Genomic DNA, 24,291 nt, shown 5'->3' with positions numbered 1-24,291 from the left:
GGGGACCCCCAGGGGTCCTTGAAGCTGTTCCAGGGGGTCCACAGCAAACGAGGAACAGTTTAATCACTTTAACCCTATTTTATACTTTGTTTGAAAATAGCTGATCTACAAGCTCACAACGCGTCCCATTACTGGCAATTTTGAACTTGTAGATCGGCTATTTTCGAAACATTTTGATAAATCTTGAAAACATTTCCCTAGCAGAAAATATTTTCAGGTGGGGGTCTGCAGCCAAATGCATCTAACCCAAACAGACCCGGTTGAGTTGAAGCCCAAGCCCCATACCCACCCCATAACCCCCCACCCAACCCACCCTCATCGCCCCCCCATACCCCCACCCCCATATCCCGACATTCGCCACACCCCCATTTTCAAGTCCCCTTCCTACCTGGAGTATGGTGTTCCACCATCTTTAGGCTTTAGTTTAGGTATTCTTTACTTCATTCTCTCAACTTTATTTCTCTGTGTGATTTCCTGTGATTTCTGTGTGCAGCAATCACACACAGGTGTGACTGCAGGCAGAGCCTAAGAACATTTCATGAATCTGACTCGACTTCTCTTAGGAATTCACTTAGGAAGAAATTTAAGAAGACAACTTACGAATTCATTGCTGAATGAGGCCCAATGTCTGGAGAGGGCACTTTTACAGATGGGTAAAAGGGCAGGGGCTCAAGCCCCCTTTGATGTCTATGTGTGCACGTGCCTGTGAGGCTGCATGTGTTCATTAGATTATTCATCCCAGTCACCATCTGTGGGGTTTCCTTCCTCCATGGAAACACAACACCTTATCTGACATTAATGTAACATACTGTTATAGCCTGGCTGGGTTGATTCAATCACTGTATTACTGATGTTAAGCACTATGGGTTGCCCGATCTTTAAAGTAAAAGTACTAAAATGTTTGAAAATAGCAGATCTACAAAACAGTTTGTAGATCGGCTATTTTCAAATAGCCTAGGTATAAAGTAGGGCTAAAGTGGTTAATATATGTTTTATAATGTAATAATTTATATCTGCAAAGTAACTAGTAACTCAAGTTTTCAAATAATTGTAGTGGAGTAAAAATACAATATTTGCCTCTGAGATGTAGTGGAGTAGAAGTAAAAGTATAGACTCCAGTAAAGTAAAAGTACCTCAAAATTGTACTTAGGTACAGTACTTGAGTAAATGTAATTGGTTACTTTACACTTATAAGGCCAGATGAGGTCACAGTGACGACAATACACGTCACGGCCTGCGGGCTATTTAAGAGACACGAATGAACCATAGAGCTCTGTGTTTGTTGAGAACGGGAAGTGAGCGATTTCTAACCTTATCTACTGAGCTTTAGAGCCGAGAACTAATACTTTCAGAGGCAATACATCCTGAATATATCCTGAATATATCCGCATATCGCCTGCCTGCCGACACAGGACAGGGCAGCTGGCAGACCAGACCAGCCGCGATGCAAAGGTTTAAACAGATACTTAGTGTTAGTCTTACGTTAGTGTTGTTATTGTTGTTAGTGGTGTTGCTGGTGTTTGCAGGGCAGGCCACACCCCCCCCCCCCCCTCCACCCGCTGCACCACCAGACAAAACAACACGATGTCCCGACGTTTCTCCCCTCTTGATTGGCGCCCTGAATGTGAATGTCAGCACCAAAGTGAGTCTAGAGCAAACTCTGAAGGAGAACCCTAACGTTGAGGCCGGTGGTCGCTATGGACCAAAAGAGTGTGTGTCCTCCCAGAAGGTGGCCGTGATCATTCCCTTCAGACACAGAGAAGAGCACCTCACATTTTGGCTCCACTACCTTCACCCCATACTGCAACGACAGCAGCTGGACTATACAGTGTATGTCGTCCAACAGCATGGCGAAGAGACGTTTAATAGGGCTAAGCTGTTGAACATTGGTTTCGCTGAGGCCCTGAAGGATCGTGACTACAATTGCTTTGTGTTCAGCGACGTGGACCTGATTCCAATGAACGACCGGAACTTATATGGTTGCTTCAGCCAGCCCAGACACCTGGCTTCCGCCGTTGAGAAGTTCGACTTCCAGTTACCATATCCCACTGCCTTTGGAGGCGTAACATCGATGAGTATAGAGCAGTTTTTGAAAATCAATGGTTTCCCAAACAACTATTGGGGATGGGGCGGCGAGGATGATGACGCTTATAATAGGGTTATGCTTGTTGGTATGTCCGTGTCACGTCCCAATGGAGAGGTGGCCAAGATGAAGAACATCCCTCATGCGAAAGACAAAGGCAATCCAGAAAACGCAGAGAGATTTGACCAAATCGCTCACACCAAACGGACCTGGACAACAGACGGGATCAACTCTCTGTCCTACAAGGTGGTGAGGACAACGAGAGGACCGCTGTACACCAACGTCACCGTGGACATCGGCAAGGGGCCGGTCATACAATGACACTAAGGGACAGGGGCGCCGATTTGTGTCCGCGCTCTTGGGTGCGCAGCGTGCGTGCATGCGCGGCCGGTCCGCGTGCGCGCGGTTAATTTGGTACCAAAATATGTGCTTCACTTCATGAAGTGAATATGTGTGTTTTTCTTTTTTTGTGATGAGTTTGTGACTGCGGTCACGCTGGCCGCTCTTCAGAGAGAGTCAGTCGCGCTAGCCGCGCGTCAAAAATGATTGCGCAGCTACTGGCTTTTTACGGTTAGGCGGACTGATGGTGCGTTCAATGAAATCGTAAATCCCAGTTACTTCAATATATACATGTAAAAATTTAATAAAACCAACTAAAAACATTGTTTGTGTCTAATGTTCTCGTCTGTGATTATTACCGAAATGTTTTACTGCACAAATTATTAATAATAAAATATTGTAATATTACAAAATCCCATACAGTTTAATGTAATTCTTTGGAAAATCATAAAAAAAATCTAAAAACAGAGTTATCACCCAGCAACTAAATGTTATTGTGCCCATGTGTGTCCGTTACAATATGTGATTATTACCAATATATTTTACTGTACCGATTATTAATAATAAAATATTGAAATATTACAGAATCCCATCCATTTCAATGTAATTTTTCAGAAAATCAGTCAAAAAACATAGTTATCACCCAACAACTAAATATTAATGTGTCCCATGGTCTCTTGTACAACTGTGATGATTATCAATATGTTTTACAGCAGCAATTATTAAGAATAAATTATTGAAATATTACAGAATCCCATCCATTTCAATGTAATCTTTAGAAAAATCATAAAAAATCCAAAAAACATAGTTATCGCCCAACAACTATATATTAATGTGCCCCATGGTCTCCTGTGCACCTGTGATGATTATCAATATGTTTTACAGCAGCAATTATTAATAATAAATTATTGAAATATTACAGAATCCCATCCATTTCAATGTAATCTTTAGAAAAATCATAAGAAATCCAAAAAACATAGTTATCGCCCAACAACTATATATTAATGTGCCCCATGGTCTCTTGTGCACCTGTGATGATTACCAATATGTTTTACAGCAGCATTTATTAATAATAAATTATTGAAATATTATAGAATCCCATGCATTTCAATGTAATCTTTAAAAAAATCATAAAAAATCCAAAAAACATAGTTATCACCCAACAACTATATATTAATGTGCCCCATGGTCTCTTGTGCACCTGTGATGATTACCAATATGTTTTACAGCAGCATTTATTAATAATAAATTATTGAAATATTACAGAATCCCATCCATTTCAATGTAATCTTTAGAAAAATCATAAGAAATCCAAAAAACATAGTTATCGCCCAACAGCTATATATTAATGTGCCCCATGGTCTCTTGTACACCTGTGATGATTACCAATATGTTTTACAGCAGCAATTATTAATAATAAATTATTGAAATATTATAGAATCCCATGCATTTCAAGGTAATCTTTAAAAAAATCATAAAAAATCCAAAAAACATAGTTATCACCCAACAACTATATATTAATGTGCCCCATGGTCTCTTGTGCACCTGTGATGATTACTTATATGTTTTACAGCAGCATTTATTAATGATAAATTATTGAAATATTACAGAATCCCATCCTATTCAATGTAATCTTTAGAAAAATCATAAAAAAATCCCAAAAACATAGTTATCGCCCAACAACTATATATTAATGTGCCCCATGGTCTCTTGTGCACCTGTGATGATTACTAATATGTTTTACAGCAGCATTTATTAATAATAAATTATTGAAATATTACAGAATCCCATCCTATTCAATGTAATCTTTAAAAAAATCATAACAAATCCAAAAAACATAGTTATTGCCCAACAACTATATATTAATGTGCCCCATGGTCTCTTGTACACCTGTGATGATTACCAATATGTTTTACAGCAGCAATTATTAATAATAAATTATTGAAATATTATAGAATCCCATGCATTTCAATGTAATCTTTAAAAAAATCATAAAAAATCCCCAAAACATAGTTATCACCCAACAACTATATATTAATGTGCCCCATGGTCTCTTGTACACCTGTGATGATTACCAATATGTTTTACAGCAGCATTTATTAATAATAAATTATTGAAATATTAAAAAAACCCATCCATTTCAATATAATCTTTAGAAAAATCATAAGAAATCCAAAAAACATAGTTATCACCCAACAACTAGATATTAATGTGCCCCATGGTCTCTTGTAAAGCTGTGATGATTATCAATATATTTTACAGCAGCAATTATTAATAATACATTTATTGAAATATTATAGAATCCCATGCATTTCAATGTAATCTTTAAAAAAAATCCCAAAAAGTCCAAAAAACATAGTTATCACCCAACAACTATATGTTAATGTGCCCCATGGTCTCTTGTGCACCTGTGATGATTACCAATATGTTTTACAGCAGCATTTATTAATAATAAATTATTGAAATAATAGAATCCCATCCATTTCAATGTAATCTTTAGAAAAATCATAAGAAATCCAAAAAACATAGTTATCGCCCAACAACTATATATTAATGTGCCCCATGGTCTCTTGTACACCTGTGATGATTATCAATATGTTTTACAGCAGCATTTATTAATAATAAATTATTGAAATAATAGAATCCCATCCATTTCAATGTAATCTTTAGAAAAATCATAAGAAATCCAAAAAACATAGTTATCGCCCAACAACTATATATTAATGTGCCCCATGGTCTCTTTTACACCTGTGATGATTATCAATATGTTTTACAGCAGCATTTATTAATAATAAATTATTGAAATATTACAGAATCCCATCCAATTCAATGTAATCTTTAGAAAAATCATAAAAAATCCCCAAAACATAGTTATCACCCAACAACTATGTATTAATGTGCCCCATGGTCTCTTTTACACCTGTGATGATTACCAATATGTTTTACAGCAGCATTTATTAATAATAAATTATTGAAATATTAAAGAATCCCATCCATTTCAATATAATCTTTAGAAAAATCATAAGAAATCCAAAAAACATAGTTATCACCCAACAAATAGATATTAATGTGCCCCATGGTCTCTTGTAAAGCTGTGATGATTATCAATATGTTTTACAGCAGCAATTATTAATAATACATTTATTGAAATATTATAGAATCCCATGCATTTCAATGTAATCTTTAAAAAAAATCCCAAAAAGTCCAAAAAACATAGTTATCACCCAACAACTATATGTTAATGTGCCCCATGGTCTCTTGTGCACCTGTGATGATTACCAATATGTTTTACAGCAGCATTTATTAATAATAAATTATTGAAATAATAGAATCCCATCCATTTCAATGTAATCTTTAGAAAAATCATAAGAAATCCAAAAAACATAGTTATCGCCCAACAGCTATATATTAATGTGCCCCATGGTCTCTTGTGCACCTGTGATGATTACCAATATGTTTTACAGCAGCATTTATTAATAATAAATTATTGAAATATTACAGAATCACATCCTATTCAATGTAATCTTTAGAAAAATCATAAAAAATGCCAAAAACATAGTTATCGCCCAACAACTATATATTAATGTGCCCCATGGTCTCTTGTGCACCTGTGATGATTACCAATATGTTTTACAGCAGCATTTATTAATAATAAATTATTGAAATATTACAGAATCCCATCCAATTCAAAGTAATCTTTAGAAAAATCATAAAAAAAATCCCCAAAACATAGTTATCACCCAACAACTATGTATTAATGTGCCCCATGGTCTCTTTTACACCTGTGATAATTATCAATATGTTTTACAGCAGCATTTATTAATAATAAATTATTGAAATATTACAGAATCACATCCTATTCAATGTAATCTTTAGAAAAATCATAAAAAATGCCAAAAACATAGTTATCGCCCAACAACTATATATTAATGTGCCCCATGGTCTCTTGTGCACCTGTGATGATTACCAATATGTTTTACAGCAGCATTTATTAATAATAAATTATTGAAATATTACAGAATCCCATCCAATTCAATGTAATCTTTAGAAAAATCATTAAAAAAATCCCCAAAACATAGTTATCACCCAACAACTATGTATTAATGTGCCCCATGGTCTCTTTTACACCTGTGATGATTATCAATATGTTTTACAGCAGCATTTATTAATAATAAATTATTGAAATAATAGAATCCCATCCATTTCAATGTAATCTTTAGAAAAATCTTAAGAAATCCAAAAAACATAGTTATCGCCCAACAACTATATATTAATGTGCCCCATGGTCTCTTTTACACCTGTGATGATTATCAATATGTTTTACAGCAGCAATTATTAATAATGAATTATTGAAATATTACAGAATCCCATCCATTTCAATGTAATCTTTAGAAAAATCATAAAAAATCCAAAAAACATAGTTATCACCCAACAACTATATATTAATGTGCCCCATGGTCTCTTGTAAAGCTTTGATGATTATCAATATGTTTTACAGCAGCAATTATTAATAATAAATTATTGAAATATTACAGAATCCCATCCATTTCAATGTAATCTTTAGAAAAATCATAAAAAATCCAAAAAACATAGTTATCACCCAACAACTATATATTAATGTGCCCCATGGTCTCTTGTAAAGCTTTGATGATTATCAATATGTTTTACAGCAGCAATTATTAATAATAAATTATTGAAATATTACAAAATCCCATCCATTTCAATGTAATCTTCAGAAAAATCATAACAAATCCAAAAAACATAGTTATCGCCCAACAACTATATATTAATGTGCCCCATGGTCTGTTTTACACTTGTGATGATTACCAATATGTTTTACAGCAGCATTTATTAATAATAAATTATTGAAATATTACAGAATCCCATCCATTTCAATGTAATCTTTAGAAAAATCATAAAAAATCCAAAAAACATAGTTATCACCCAACAACTATATATTAATGTGCCCCATGGTCTCTTGTACACCTGTGATTATTACCAATATGTTTTACAGTAGCAATTATTAATAATAAATTATTGAAATAGTACAGTATCCCATCCATTTCAATGTAATTTTTCAAAAAAATCATAAAAGATTCAAAACATAGTTATTATAGCGTAGCTTTAAGCAACTTCTTACAATGGGATATCATCGCCCCCTGGCGATCGCACAGAGCAACAACAGGACTCCCGGAACTCCAATGTCTATTGGATAAGGGTCAACCGGTAGTGGTATTTTTTATACCACTACCGGTTTCCGGTTTGCGTCACATGAGCTCCAGCTTAAGCAATTGCTTACTATGGGACACATACACGTCCCCCAGGGGAGCCCCCAGTTGTGACAACCCTTACCCACACGCTTGCCGAAGGCCTCAGGACCTGCCCCCGGCAGGACCCTGACCTACAGGCACCCCAGACCCCTCGGGTCGGGACGCGCAGGACATAAATCCTGTCCCTGTCACCAATACTGGATAAAACCTAGATTATCCAACCAGTGACAGAGAAACCAAGGCCTCCTCCTCCCTGGACCATGCCTAGCCGGTCCCAGGAGGGCAAGGAAGGCCAGCCAGGTAGGAAGAGAAGCATGCCCCCGGGCACCCCTCGCATTCCCTACCATGAAACTGGCCACTGCACACTTACAGGGAGAAGAAACATGCCCCAAGGCAAGTTTACACTCCCCCACCAGTAAGAAAGGTGCAAAAAGGTTTAGAAACAACCAATTAAACCGTGACGGGGAGAGAGAGAGCACGCCTCGCAGACCCCGTCGGAACCCGGCTGCTGCACTCACACAGGGAGAAAAGACATGCCCCAAGGCATGTCCAGACTCTTCTACCCGGAGTCAGTTCCCACACCCAAGACTGTACGCGCCATCGTAGATGCCGCCACGTCAAGGCTGTAAGTAGATGCAAAGGTCGAGGGAGACGACCAGTCAGCCGCGGAGCAGATCACCTGCATCGACACCCCTTTGTAAAGGGCCCAAGATGCAGCTACCTTCCGAGCAGAGAGGGCCCTCAGTCCCAGTGGAATAGGGACCCCTCTACTCTCGTACGCCAACCGAATCGCCTCCACGATCCATCTGGACAGGGTCGGTTTAGCCATCGCCTACCTCTGACTTCGGCCAAAGGCGACGAAAGGCTGAGACGACCTACGGCCCATAGCTGCACTCTAACAGTAGAGCTTCAGAGCCCTCACTGGACAGAGACAAAGTAACCGTTCATCCTTTGCCGAAAAGAACCGCGGAGGATGAAAAGCCCCCAGTCCCCGCAACTGCGCCGGTGTGGGACACGAAGGCCAAGTTGGGTTTCAACAAAACCCTCCTGCCGTCGTCCGAAAACCACATGCAGCCCCACTCACCGAGAGCGCCTGCATGTCACAGACGCGTCATGCCGTAAAAAGGGCCACCAGGAGCACCGTTTTGAGGCTTACGATCGTCAGATCTAAGTCTCAAAAGGTTCAAAAGGGGGGCCGGCATAGTGCTTCCAGCACCACGGTCAGGTCCCATCTGACCGTGGTGCGTCTACTCCCAAGACTGGCGTCTACTCCCAAGACTGGACCAGGTGATCGATCGAGAAGAACCGCGAGCACTCCGCGTTCTTCTTGGAGCCACCAGGCCGATTTGGGCCCGGCCGAACCGGGCCCAGATCAGGCCCAACGTCCTCGGGCATAGTGGCCAGTCCCCGTACCGGAGCCCTTGTTTTGGACAACCGGTCTGCACCCATGTCTCAGGAGGCCCGGTACATGAGTGGCGCGTAGTGAAGCCGAATGTTGTACGCTCCAAGGCGTAAGCATGCGCGCTAATCTGACCAAAACAAGAGACCCTAAGCCTCCTTGTTTGTAGGCAGAACACATCGTTGTGACATTTTCCGTTCTGACCAGGACATGGAACCCCACGATGTGGCTCTTGAAACCCTCGAGAGCGAGGAAGACTCCCAGCAACTCCAGGTATCCTAACCTGAGAAGCTGGCGTCCATGGTAATCACCTTCCAGGACACTACTGTGCCTACCTGTATCCTGACCCCTCTGGATAGGAAGGCCGTGTGTGTTCATGGTTCGAGTGACGACACAAACTGTGATGTCACTACCACTTTCCGTGAGCCCATGGTCTGCGGTATCCTCAGAGACCGCATCCATTGCTGGAAAGGTCTCTCGTGGAATCTGCCCAACCGGGTCAGGCGTATGGCCGAAGCCATGAGACCCGCGGCTTGCATGCATGTCTTGCACGTGACCCGGCGCCCCAGGCGCAGGGAGCGCACACATGTGAAAGAGCTCGCCGTCCTGTCCTGAGACAGGCGCGCAACCATCGTGGTGGAATCCAAAATTCCCACGAAGGTGGCTAGCTGGGAAGAATCAGAGCGCACTCCTGAGCGTCGATTGTGAAGCCCAGGGACTGCAGGTGCGTAATGGCCACCTCCGTGTGCCGTGCCACCTCCACCCTGGAGTCCGCTGCCAGCAGCCAGTTGTCTACATATGTCGCCAGACGCAGACCCTGCTGCCGCAGCGGGGCTATCGCCGCCTCCGTGCACAGTCACGAAAAAACCCTGTGGCTTAGTGACATGCCGGACGGGAGTACCGCATGCTTGCACGTCTCGCCTTCGTAACCGAAGCGCAGGGACTTTGCAGTGCGGCGGTTAGATTGGGACGTAAAGATAGGTATCCTTGATATCTATACCCGTCCACCAATCGCTTTTTCGTATGGTCTTCAACAGCGTCGCTGTTGTGAGCATACAAAGTTTAATTGAAAAACCTGCAGAATTCTGTTCAAACCCTTCAGGTTCAGAATAGCCCCCCCCCCCCCCCCCCCCTTCTTTTCACCAGGAAAAGCTCTGAATAATAACCCAGTCGGTTCTGATCCGGAGATAAATCACTGATTGTGCCCTTGCTCAGGAGAGCTGAAACCTCTTCCCTCAGCGTTATGGCCACTTGGCCCGACGCGTGGGAGAACACTATCTTGCCCGATAGTGGAGGTTTGCTCGAAAATTGCAACCTGTATCCTGTTAACATGGTACGCAGCACTCAAGGATTCGGTTTGCATGCTTTCCATTCGGAAAAGCATCGAGCGAGAGGGTTCGTGGGGATGGTGGGGGCTGCTGAAATCATCTGCCCCGTCGGGCTCTGACCGATCGACGGTGGGGAAAGCCCGTGACGTAGACGGGGAATCCCACACACCGTAGACATCCGCCCTGTAGCATTGCTCGGTAGCGCTAGCTGGGCTAATGTCGGTCTCGTCACAGAGCACGCGCCCGTTCCCATGGGGATACGAGACGCTGTCGGCTCTCCAGACGTAGTCTCGGACCCTTGCCCCGGTGTAGTACTTACCCGGATCCGAACACCTCTCCGACCAGGGGAGTGTTGATGGAGCGACACCGGGGCCCGTCGAGGCGATTTCCGTTGAACTTCGTCCGCCATGTTCGTGAGGTCGATAGGAACGGACCTCTTGTGAGGTGTGTGTACCCGGAGCGAAAGTATTGCTCCCCCTGGGGACATTCGCCGGTGTAACACCGGGGTTCTGTGAGACGTAAACTTCCGCCTCACCTCCGCCATTTTGGCGAGGTGTTGGGAGGCGGCCATTTTGTGGCTCCTCCGTCCTGCAGAGGTGTTTTGCCGCCCTCTGCCGGACGGAAGAAGCAACTGCTGTGTCGCAGTTGGAAACAAAGTTTTGTTTACACAGAACCCCCCTTTCACATAGCATATTAGAGACATTTGATTCAAAATTAAAGGTTTCACTACCTGTATTTGATTCACAATGATTACAGCATGCACAGGATCTGTCCCTACAGCAGGGGTATTCAACTAGATTAGGCAGGGGGCCACAACTGTAAAATAACTTGGAGTCGGGGGCCACACAGCGCAAATGTGCACACAATTTGCGCGCGTACGCGCGCGAAATTTTTCGGGTCTAATTCGGGTCTAATTCGGTCTAATTCGGGTCTAATTCGGTTCTATTTGACCAATATAAATCAACCTTTTTTCGGGTCTAATTCGGTCTAATTCGGTTCTATTTAAGGTTCTAAGTTAAGTTCCAATGAAAGATGGCCTTTCAAGAACTAATGAAGGATAAATAATTTGTACTGTTTTAACTTTGATAACATAAATCAAAATTAAAATAAATAATAATTATGAAAATTATTATTATTATTTTTTTTTATTTTTTTTTATTTTTTTTTTAATATGGCCAGGGGCCACAAGGAAGCTCCTCGCGGGCCGCACGTGGCCCGCGGGCCGCCAGTTGAATATCTATGCCCTACAGTGTTTGGGATGTCGCCCCGTTCTGTCGGGGGCGTTTCGGAAGCTGGCCCCGCATGACGCCGACCGAGGGGCCGTGACGGGAAAATCAGCTGGTGCTCACCCAGTAGAACCGGGAAATTAATGTCATTTACCCTCCCAACCCCCGCGCCGGGGCCCACTGTCCTTGCATCGGGGCCGAGGTGAGGGGGGGGTTGGGGAGCTTTCTTGTCGTCCTTACGCCTTACGTCCTGGAAACCAAGAGAGCTATCGGGTCGCTCCCAGGAACTAGCTCTGGTGGAGGACGCCCTGGATGCACCACGCTGACGTCCAGAGGTGCGTCTGCCGCCCCCAGGCCTTGCTGTTTAGGCCTGGCCACAGCGGGGGTTGCGGGGGTTGAGAGGAGGCCTGTGGTTGTGTCCTTGAGCTGCTTCTCCGCCGCCTTGGTCTTGATGATCCAGTCGGCAGCGGTGTCGAAGAGGTTGTCCGGTTTGAGCGGGAGGCTTTTCAGACCCGAGGTCAAGATGGCCTTGCAACCAGAGGCGAGCTCGAGCCACTGTAGTCTCTCTAAGTCGGCTGTGAGAGGCATGGTTCGGCCCATCCACATCAGGGCGGTAGAGGAGCAGAGTATTGCGAGCTGGACCAGCCTCGCTAGCTCCACTGCGTCTGCAATGAAAGTTTCGTGTACCTGAGCCGCTGATGCCGTGTCCTCCAGGGGCCGGGCTTGCATCTCCGCAAGCTTCGCCGCGGCGGAACCCTGGAAAAGCGACTCCATGTTAGTACCTTGGCTGCCGTTGCCGAGGCCTTGTAGAGTGTGGCGTGCGTCGTGGTCTTGGACCTCCTGGTGTGGTCGGTCCCCGCGATGGGGACCCCGATGGACGTCTTCACCTGCTCCATCGGCTGCTCAAGCACTGAGCACTTGAGCACTGCGGACACGGGCTCCAGCGGTTCCGACGCCTGGCTGGCAACCGCAGGAGCCACCGCTGGGTCCGGAGCAGGCTCCGATGCAGGCTCAGGACGGTCCGGGCTGGACAACGGTACCTTCTGAGACTGCTGGTAGGATGTTGGGCCTATATCCTCCTCCTCGTCCACCACCACGATGAATTCCTCGTCCTCGCCGTCCGAGTCGCTGCATTCCGTGGCAGTGTCTCCCCATGCGGCGATGGAGGTGGTGGGGGAGAAGGCTGGGAGGCCCGACAGCCTCGGCAGCGACCTCTCGGTCAGGGGATGAGGGAGCGGCCCTAGAGGCCTGCTCATCCCGGACCTTGCTGATGGCTCCACTGGCGCGTGGGGCCGAGTGGAGCGGAGGGCCCAAGGCCCCTGGGCTAGTGCTAGCTTCCTCGGTGCCTTTGATTGGGGAGCTTCGGGGCTAGCACCGCCGCTTGTCGAGGCCGCTAGGTCCATGGCCCTTTGCAGGCGCCGGTCTAGCTGGGCCTCGGAGAACATCCCGCATGGCCCGCAGCCGCCTTTGTCCTGGCCCCGCTCGCAAGCAAGCCAGCCATGGCTCGGGCCAAGGCAGGAGATGCAAAGGCAGTGGTCGTCGTCCGCAGCGACCAGGAAACCGCATCCTCGGAACGCGCAGTGACGAGGTGCCTCCATCTTTTCCCTCTTCCGTCGAGACACGAGGCGAAAAAAAGGCTAGGCTGCTAGCCTAGCCATTAGCTTTAGCTTTAGCGTTAGCCTTAGCTCAGTCGCGGTGCCTTGTGGCAATGAAAACGGAGAGGACAGGAAAAGAAAGTAAAACTAGAAAATGTGCTCCTCGGAGCACAGGTCTCCGCCAGTACTGTTCATGATTAATCCTGTCTTACCTCACTTCAAAAAATATAAATGATCTTTTGAAGTGACACACCTATTTATAGGACTCTATTTCATCATGCGTCTCGCTAGCCAATCAAAGCACACCCTTTCAACATATTGTCACGTGTTGTCACATGGGTATTGTTGGATTTTGTCAGTTTCCCCTTAGTTATGCTTCGTTGGCTCCGTGTGCTTCGCGTTGGCAGAGTGGAAGAAGAGCTCATGTGACGCAATGGTATTTATACCACTACCGGTTTCCGATGATATCCCATAGTAGGCAGTTACGCTTGGGATTCTGTAATATTTCAATATTTTTTTAGTAATAAATGCTGCTGTAAAACATATTGATAATCATCACAGGTGTACAAGAGACCGGGGGAACATTAATATATAGTTGTTGGGCGATAACTATGTTTTTTGGATTTCTTATGATTTTTCTAAAGATTACATTGAAGTGGATGGGATTCTGTAATATTTCAATACTTTATTATTAATAATTGCTGCTGTAAAACATATTGATAATCATCACAGGTGTACAAAGGTGTACAAGAGACCATGGGGCACATTAATACATAGTTGTTGGGTGATAACTATGTTTTGGGGATTTTTTATGATTTTTCTAAAGATTACATTGAATTGGATGGGATTCTGTAATATTTCAATAATTTATTATTAATAAATGCTGCTGTAAAACATATTGATAATCATCACAGGTGTACAAGAGACCATGGGGAACATTAATAAATAGTTGTTGGGTGATAACTATGTTTTTGGGATTTTTTATGATTTTTCTAAAGATTACATTGAATTGGATTGGATTCTGTAATATTTCAATCATTTATTATTAATAATTGCTGCTGTAAAACATATTGATAATCATCACAGGTGTACAAGAGACCATGGGGCACATTAATATATAGTTGTTGGGCGATAACTATGTTTTTTGGATTTCTTATGATTTTTCTAAAGATTACATTGAAATGGATGGGATTCTGTAATATTTCAATAATTTATTATTAATAATTGCTGCTGTAATACATATTGATAATCATCACAGCTTTACAAGAGACCATGGGGCACATTAATATATAGTTGTTGGGTGATAACTATGTTTTTTGGATTTTTTATAATTTTTTTAAAGATTACATTGAAATGGATGGGATTCTGTAATATTTCAATAATTTATTATTAATAATTGCTGCTGTAAAACATATTGGTAATCATCACAGGTGTACAAGAAACCATGGGGCACATTAATATATAGTTGTTGGGCAATAACTATGTTTTTGGGATTTTTTATGATTTTTTTAAAGATTACATTGAAATGCATGGGATTCTATAATATTTCAATCATTTATTATTAATAATTGCTGCTGTAAAACATATTGATAATCATCACAGCTTTAAAAGAGACCATGGGGCACATTAATATATAGTTGTTGAGTGATAACTATGTTTTTTGGATTTTTAAAGATTTTTTGAAAAATTACATTGAAATGGAAGGGATCCTGTAATATTTCAATCATTTATTATTAATAATTGCTGCTGTAAAACATATTGATAATCATCGCAGGTGTACAAGAGACCATGGGGCACATTAATATATAGTTGTTGGGCGATAACTATGTTTTTTGGATTTTTTATGATTTTTCTAAAGATTACATTGAAATGCATGGGATTCTATAATATTCCAATAATTTATTATTAATAATTGCTGCTGTAAAACATATTGATAATCATAACAGCTTTAAAAGAGACCATGGGGCACATTAATATATAGTTGTTGAGTGATAACTATGTTTTTGGGATTTTTAAAGATTTTTTGAAAAATTACATTGAAATGGATGGGATCCTGTAATATTTCAATAATTTATTATTAATAATTGCTGCTGTAAAACATATTGGTAATCATCACAGGTGTACAAGAGACCATGGGGCACATTAATATATAGTTGTTGGGTGATAACTATGTTTTTTGGATTTTTTATAATTCTTTTAAAGATTACATTGAAATGCATGGGATTCTATAATATTTCAATAATTTATTATTAATAATTGCTGCTTTAAAACATATTGGTAATCATCACAGGTGCACAAGAGACCATGGGGCACATTAATATATAGTTGTTGGGTGATAACTATGTTTTCTGATTTTTTTATGATTTTTCTAAAGATTACATTGAAATGGATGGGATTCTGTAATATTTCAATAATTTATTATTAATAATTGCTGCTGTAAAACATATTGATAATCATCACAGGTGTACAAGAGACCATGGGGCACATTAATATATAGTTGTTGGGCGATAACTATGTTTTGGGGATTTTTTATGATTTTTTTAAAGAATACATTGAAATGCATTGGATTCTATAATATTTCAATAAAATAAATATTATAAAACATATTGATAATCATCACAGCTTTAAAAGAGACCATGGGGCACATTAATATATAGTTGTTGAGTGATAACTATGTTTTTTGGATTTTTAAAGATTTTTTGAAAAATTACATTGAAATGGATGGGATCCTGTAATATTTCAATAATTTATTATTAATAATTGCTGCTGTAAAACATATTGATAATCATCGCAGGTGTACAAGAGACCATGGGGCACATTAATATATAGTTGTTGGGCGATAACTATGTTTTTTGGATTTTTTATGATTTTTCTAAAGATTACATTGAAATGCATGGGATTCTATAATATTCCAATAATTTATTATTAATAATTGCTGCTGTAAAACATATTGATAATCATCACAGCTTTAAAAGAGACCATGGGGCACATTAATATATAGTTGTTGAGTGATAACTATGTTTTTCGGATTTTTAAAGATTTTTTGAAAAATTACATTGAAATGGATGGGATCCTGTAATATTTCAATAATTTATTATTAATAATTGCTGCTGTAAAACATATTGGTAATCATCACAGGTGCACAAGAGACCATGGGGCACATTCATATATAGTTGTTGGGTGATAACTATGTTTTCTGATTTTTTTTATGATTTTTCTAAAGATTACATTGAAATGGATGGGATTCTGTAATATTTCAATAATTTATTATTAATAATTGCTGCTGTAAAACATATTGATAATCATCACAGGTGTACAAGAGACCATGGGGCACATTAATATATAGTTGTTGGGCGATAACTATGTTTTTTGGATTTCTTATGATTTTTCTAAAGATTACATTGAATAGGATGGGATTCTGTAATATTTCAATAATTTATTATTAATAAATGCTGCTGTAAAACATATTGGTAATCATCACAGGTACACAAGAGACCATGGGGCACATTAATATATAGTTGTTGGGTGATAACTATGTTTTGGGGATTTTTTATGATTTTTTAAAAAATTACATTGAAATGCATGGGATTCTATAATATTTCAATAATTTATTATTAATAATTGCTGCTGTAAAACATATTGGTAATCATCACAGGTGTACAAGAGACCATGGGGCACATTAATATATAGTTGTTGGGCGATAACTATGTTTTGGGGATTTGTTATGATTTTTCTAAAGATTACATTGAATAGGATGGGATTCTGTAATATTTCAATAATTTATTATTATTAATAATTGCTGCTGTAAAACATATTGATAATCATCACAGGTGTACAAGAGACCATGGGGCACATTAATATATAGTTGTTGGGCGATAACTATGTTTTGGGGATTTTTTATGATTTTTTTAAAGAATACATTGAAATGCATTGGATTCTATAATATTTCAATAAAATAAATATTATAAAACATATTGATAATCATCACAGCTTTAAAAGAGACCATGGGGCACATTAATATATAGTTGTTGAGTGATAACTATGTTTTTTGGATTTTTAAAGATTTTTTGAAAAATTACATTGAAATGGATGGGATCCTGTAATATTTCAATAATTTATTATTAATAATTGCTGCTGTAATACATATTGATAATCATCACAGCTTTACAAGAGACCATGGGGCACATTAATATATAGTTGTTGGGTGATAACTATGTTTTTTGGATTTTTTATAATTTTTTTAAAGATTACATTGAAATGGATGGGATTCTGTAATATTTCAATAATTTATTATTAATAATTGCTGCTGTAAAACATATTGGTAATCATCACAGGTGTACAAGAAACCATGGGGCACATTAATATATAGTTGTTGGGCAATAACTATGTTTTTGGGATTTTTTATGATTTTTTTAAAGATTACATTGAAATGCATGGGATTCTATAATATTTCAATCATTTATTATTAATAATTGCTGCTGTAAAACATATTGATAATCATCACAGCTTTAAAAGAGACCATGGGGCACATTAATATATAGTTGTTGAGTGATAACTATGTTTTTTGGATTTTTAAAGATTTTTTGAAAAATTACATTGAAATGGAAGGGATCCTGTAATATTTCAATCATTTATTATTAATAATTGCTGCTGTAAAACATATTGATAATCATCGCAGGTGTACAAGAGACCATGGGGCACATTAATATATAGTTGTTGGGCGATAACTATGTTTTTTGGATTTTTTATGATTTTTCTAAAGATTACATTGAAATGCATGGGATTCTATAATATTCCAATAATTTATTATTAATAATTGCTGCTGTAAAACATATTGATAATCATCACAGCTTTAAAAGAGACCATGGGGCACATTAATATATAGTTGTTGAGTGATAACTATGTTTTTGGGATTTTTAAAGATTTTTTGAAAAATTACATTGAAATGGATGGGATCCTGTAATATTTCAATAATTTATTATTAATAATTGCTGCTGTAAAACATATTGGTAATCATCACAGGTGTACAAGAGACCATGGGGCACATTAATATATAGTTGTTGGGTGATAACTATGTTTTTTGGATTTTTTATAATTCTTTTAAAGATTACATTGAAATGCATGGGATTCTATAATATTTCAATAATTTATTATTAATAATTGCTGCTTTAAAACATATTGGTAATCATCACAGGTGCACAAGAGACCATGGGGCACATTAATATATAGTTGTTGGGTGATAACTATGTTTTCTGATTTTTTTATGATTTTTCTAAAGATTACATTGAAATGGATGGGATTCTGTAATATTTCAATAATTTATTATTAATAATTGCTGCTGTAAAACATATTGATAATCATCACAGGTGTACAAGAGACCATGGGGCACATTAATATATAGTTGTTGGGCGATAACTATGTTTTGGGGATTTTTTATGATTTTTTTAAAGAATACATTGAAATGCATTGGATTCTATAATATTTCAATAAAATAAATATTATAAAACATATTGATAATCATCACAGCTTTAAAAGAGACCATGGGGCACATTAATATATAGTTGTTGAGTGATAACTATGTTTTTTGGATTTTTAAAGATTTTTTGAAAAATTACATTGAAATGGATGGGATCCTGTAATATTTCAATAATTTATTATTAATAATTGCTGCTGTAAAACATATTGATAATCATCGCAGGTGTACAAGAGACCATGGGGCACATTAATATATAGTTGTTGGGCGATAACTATGTTTTTTGGATTTTTTATGATTTTTCTAAAGATTACATTGAAATGCATGGGATTCTATAATATTCCAATAATTTATTATTAATAATTGCTGCTGTAAAACATATTGATAATCATCACAGCTTTAAAAGAGACCATGGGGCACATTAATATATAGTTGTTGAGTGATAACTATGTTTTTCGGATTTTTAAAGATTTTTTGAAAAATTACATTGAAATGGATGGGATCCTGTAATATTTCAATAATTTATTATTAATAATTGCTGCTGTAAAACATATTGGTAATCATCACAGGTGCACAAGAGACCATGGGGCACATTCATATATAGTTGTTGGGTGATAACTATGTTTTCTGATTTTTTTTATGATTTTTCTAAAGATTACATTGAAATGGATGGGATTCTGTAATATTTCAATAATTTATTATTAATAATTGCTGCTGTAAAACATATTGATAATCATCACAGGTGTACAAGAGACCATGGGGCACATTAATATATAGTTGTTGGGCGATAACTATGTTTTTTGGATTTCTTATGATTTTTCTAAAGATTACATTGAATAGGATGGGATTCTGTAATATTTCAATAATTTATTATTAATAAATGCTGCTGTAAAACATATTGGTAATCATCACAGGTACACAAGAGACCATGGGGCACATTAATATATAGTTGTTGGGTGATAACTATGTTTTGGGGATTTTTTATGATTTTTTAAAAAATTACATTGAAATGCATGGGATTCTATAATATTTCAATAATTTATTATTAATAATTGCTGCTGTAAAACATATTGGTAATCATCACAGGTGTACAAGAGACCATGGGGCACATTAATATATAGTTGTTGGGCGATAACTATGTTTTGGGGATTTGTTATGATTTTTCTAAAGATTACATTGAATAGGATGGGATTCTGTAATATTTCAATAATTTATTATTATTAATAATTGCTGCTGTAAAACATATTGATAATCATCACAGGTGTACAAGAGACCATGGGGCACATTAATATATAGTTGTTGGGCGATAACTATGTTTTGGGGATTTTTTATGATTTTTTTAAAGAATACATTGAAATGCATTGGATTCTATAATATTTCAATAAAATAAATATTATAAAACATATTGATAATCATCACAGCTTTAAAAGAGACCATGGGGCACATTAATATATAGTTGTTGAGTGATAACTATGTTTTTTGGATTTTTAAAGATTTTTTGAAAAATTACATTGAAATGGATGGGATCCTGTAATATTTCAATAATTTATTATTAATAATTGCTGCTGTAAAACATATTGATAATCATCGCAGGTGTACAAGAGACCATGGGGCACATTAATATATAGTTGTTGGGCGATAACTATGTTTTTTGGATTTTTTATGATTTCTCTAAAGATTACATTGAAATGCATGGGATTCTATAATATTCCAATAATTTATTATTAATAATTGCTGCTGTAAAACATATTGATAATCATCACAGCTTTAAAAGAGACCATGGGGCACATTAATATATAGTTGTTGAGTGATAACTATGTTTTTTGGATTTTTAAAGATTTTTTGAAAAATTACATTGAAATGGATGGGATCCTGTAATATTTCAATAATTTATTATTAATAATTGCTGCTGTAAAACATATTGGTAATCATCACAGGTGTACAAGAGACCATAGGGCACATTAATATATAGTTGTTGGGTGATAACTATGTTTTTTGGATTTTTTATAATTTTTTTAAAGATTACATTGAAATGCATGGGATTCTATAATATTTCAATAATTTATTATTAATAATTGCTGCTGTAAAACATATTGGTAATCATCACAGGTGCACAAGAGACCATGGGGCACATTAATATATAGTTGTTGGGTGATAACTATGTTTTCTGATTTTTTTATGATTTTTCTAAAGATTACATTGAAATGGATGGGATTCTGTAATATTTCAATAATTTATTATTAATAATTGCTGCTGTAAAACATATTGATAATCATCACAGGTGTACAAGAGACCATGGGGCACATTAATATATAGTTGTTGGGCGATAACTATGTTTATTGGATTTCTTATGATTTTTCTAAAGATTACACTGAATAGGATGGGATTCTGTAATATTTAAATAATTTCTTATTCATAAATGCTGCTGTAAAACATATTGGTAATCATCACAGGTACACAAGAGACCATGGGGCACATTAATATATAGTTGTTGGGCAATAACTATGTTTTTTGGATTTGTTATGATTTTTCTAAAGATTACATTGAATTGGATGGGATTCTGTAATATTTCAATAATTTATTATTAATAAATGCTACTGTAAAACATATTGGTAATCATCACAGGTGCACAAGAGACCATGGGGCACATTAATATATAGTTGTTGGGTGATAACTATGTTTTTGGGATTTTTTTATGATTTTTTTAAAGATTACATTGAAATGCATGGGATTCTATAATATTTCAATAATTTATTATTAATAATTGCTGCTGTAAAACATATTGGTAATCATCACAGATGCACAAGAGACCATGGGGCACATTAATATATAGTTGTTGGGCGATAACTATGTTTTTGGGATTTTTTTATGATTTTTTTAAAGATTACATTGAAATGCATGGGATTCTATAATATTTCAATAATTTATTATTAATAATTGCTGCTGTAAAACATATTGGTAATCATCACAGGTGTACAAGAGACCATGGGGCACATTAATATATAGTTGTTGGGCGAAAACTATGTTTTTTGGATTTCTTATGATTTTTCTAAAGATTACATTGAATAGGATGGGATTCTGTAATATTTCAATAATTTATTATTAATAAATGCTGCTGTAAAACATATTGGTAATCATCACAGGTACACAAGAGACCATGGGGCACATTAATATATAGTTGTTGGGCGATAACTATGTTTTTTGGATTTTTTATGATTTTTCTAAAGATTACATTGAAATGGATGGAATTCTGTAATATTTCAATAATTTATTATTAATAATTGCTGCTGTAAAACATATTTGTAATCATCACAGGTGCACAAGAGACCATGGGGCACATTCATATATAGTTGTTGGGTGATAACTATGTTTTCTGATTTTTTTATGATTTTTCTAAAGATTACATTGAAATGGATGGGATTCTGTAATATTTCAATAATTTATTATTAATAATTGCTGCTGTAAAACATATTGATAATCATCACAGGTGTACAAGAGACCATGGGGCACATTAATATATAGTTGTTGGGCGATAACTATGTTTTTTGGATTTCTTATGATTTTTCTAAAGATTACATTGAAATGGATGGAATTCTGTAATATTTCAATAATTTATTATTAATAATTGCTGCTGTAAAACATATTGGTAATCATCACAGGTGCACAAGAGACCATGGGGCACATTCATATATAGTTGTTGGGTGATAACTATGTTTTCTGATTTTTTTATGATTTTTCTAAAGATTACATTGAAATGGATGGGATTCTGTAATATTTCAATAATTTATTATTAATAATTGCTGCTGTAAAACATATTGATAATCATCACAGGTGTACAAGAGACCATGGGGCACATTAATATATAGTTGTTGGGCGATAACTATGTTTTTTGGATTTCTTATGATTTTTCTAAAGATTACATTGAATAGGATGGGATTCTGTAATATTTCAATAATTTATTATTAATAAATGCTGCTGTAAAACATATTGGTAATCATCACAGGTACACAAAAGACCATGGGGCACATTAATATATAGTTGTTGGGTGATAACTATGTTTTGGGGATTTTTTATGATTTTTTTAAAAATTACATTGAAATGCATGGGATTCTATAATATTTCAATAATTTATTATTAATAATTGCTGCTGTAAAACATATTGGTAATCATCACAGGTGTACAAGAGACCATGGGGCACATTAATATATAGTTGTTGGGCGATAACTATGTTTTGGGGATTTGTTATGATTTTTCTAAAGATTACATTGAATAGGATGGGATTCTGTAATATTTCAATAATTTATTATTATTAATAATTGCTGCTGTAAAACATATTGATAATCATCACAGGTGTACAAGAGACCATGGGGCACATTAATATATAGGTGTTGGGCGATAACTATGTTTTTTGGATTTCTTATGATTTTTCTAAAGATTACATTGAATAGGATGGGATTCTGTAATATTTCAATAATTTATTATTAATAAATGTTGCTGTAAAACATATTGGTAATCATCACAGGTGCACAAGAGACCATGGGGCACATTAATATATAGTTGTTGGGTTGATAACTATGTTTTGGGGATTTTTTAATGATTTTTCTAAAGATTACATTGAAATGGATGGGATTCTGTAATATTTCAATAATTTATTATTAATAAGTGCTGCTGTAAAACATATTGATAATCATTACAGCTTTACAAGAGACCATGGGGCACATTAATATATAGTTGTTGAGTGATAACTATGTTCTTTGAAGTTTTTATGATTTTTTGAAAAATTACATTGAAATGGATGGGATTCTGTAATATTTCAATAATTTATTATTAATAATTGCTACTGTAAAACATATTGTTAATCATCACAGGTGTACACGAGACCATGGGGCACATTAATATATAGTTGTTGGGTGATAACTATGTTCTTTGAAGTTTTTATGTTTTTTTGAAAAATGACATTGAAATGGATGGGAATTCTGTAATATTTCAATATTTTATTATTAATAAATGCTGCTGTAAAACATATTGGTAATCATCACGGGTGTAGAAGAGACCATGGGGCACATTAATATATAGTTGTTGGGTGATAACTATGTTTTTTGAATTTTCTATGATTTTTTGAAAAATTACATTGAAATGGATGGGATTCTGTAATATTTCAATAATTTATTATTAATAATTGCAGCTGTAAAACATATTGATAATCATCACAGGTGTACAAGAGACCATGGGGCACATTAATATATAGTTGTTGGGTGATAACTATGTTCTTTGAAGTTTTTATGATTTTTTGGAAAATTACATTGAAAAGGATGGGATTCTGTAATATTTCAATATTTTATTATTAATAATTGCTACTCTAAAACATATTGGTAATCATCAGAGGTGTACAGGAGACCATGGGGCACATTAATATATAGTTGTTGGGTGATAACTATGTTTCTTGATTTTTTTAATGATTTTTTAAAAAATTACATTGAAATGGATGGGATTCTGTAATATTTCAATATTTTATTAGTAATAATTGCTACAGTAAAACATATTTATAATCATCCATGGTATGCAGGAGACCATGGGG

At 37.0% G+C, this 24,291-nt stretch overlaps 1 protein-coding gene across 1 annotated transcript; it reads left to right on the top strand.

The window, feature by feature from the left end:
* Positions 1-1,258: 1,258 nt before the first annotated feature.
* On the top strand, positions 1,259-2,404 carry LOC311043987 (beta-1,4-galactosyltransferase 1-like; the record flags this gene model as incomplete). The annotated part of the gene is made up of 2 exons (XM_084055410.1): positions 1,259-1,295; positions 1,527-2,404. The coding sequence occupies 2 exons, from the start codon at positions 1,259-1,261 to the stop codon at positions 2,402-2,404; spliced, it is 915 nt and encodes a 304-aa protein (XP_083911536.1).
* Between the last annotated feature and the right edge of the window lie 21,887 nt (positions 2,405-24,291).

Source organism: Gymnoscopelus microlampas, assembly GCF_963454915.1.
Source record: "Gymnoscopelus microlampas genome assembly, chromosome: 4".
Taxonomy (NCBI): Eukaryota; Metazoa; Chordata; class Actinopteri; order Myctophiformes; family Myctophidae; genus Gymnoscopelus; species Gymnoscopelus microlampas.
Note: the sequence above shows the minus strand (reverse complement) of the source record. Positions and strands in the feature narration are given on the sequence as shown.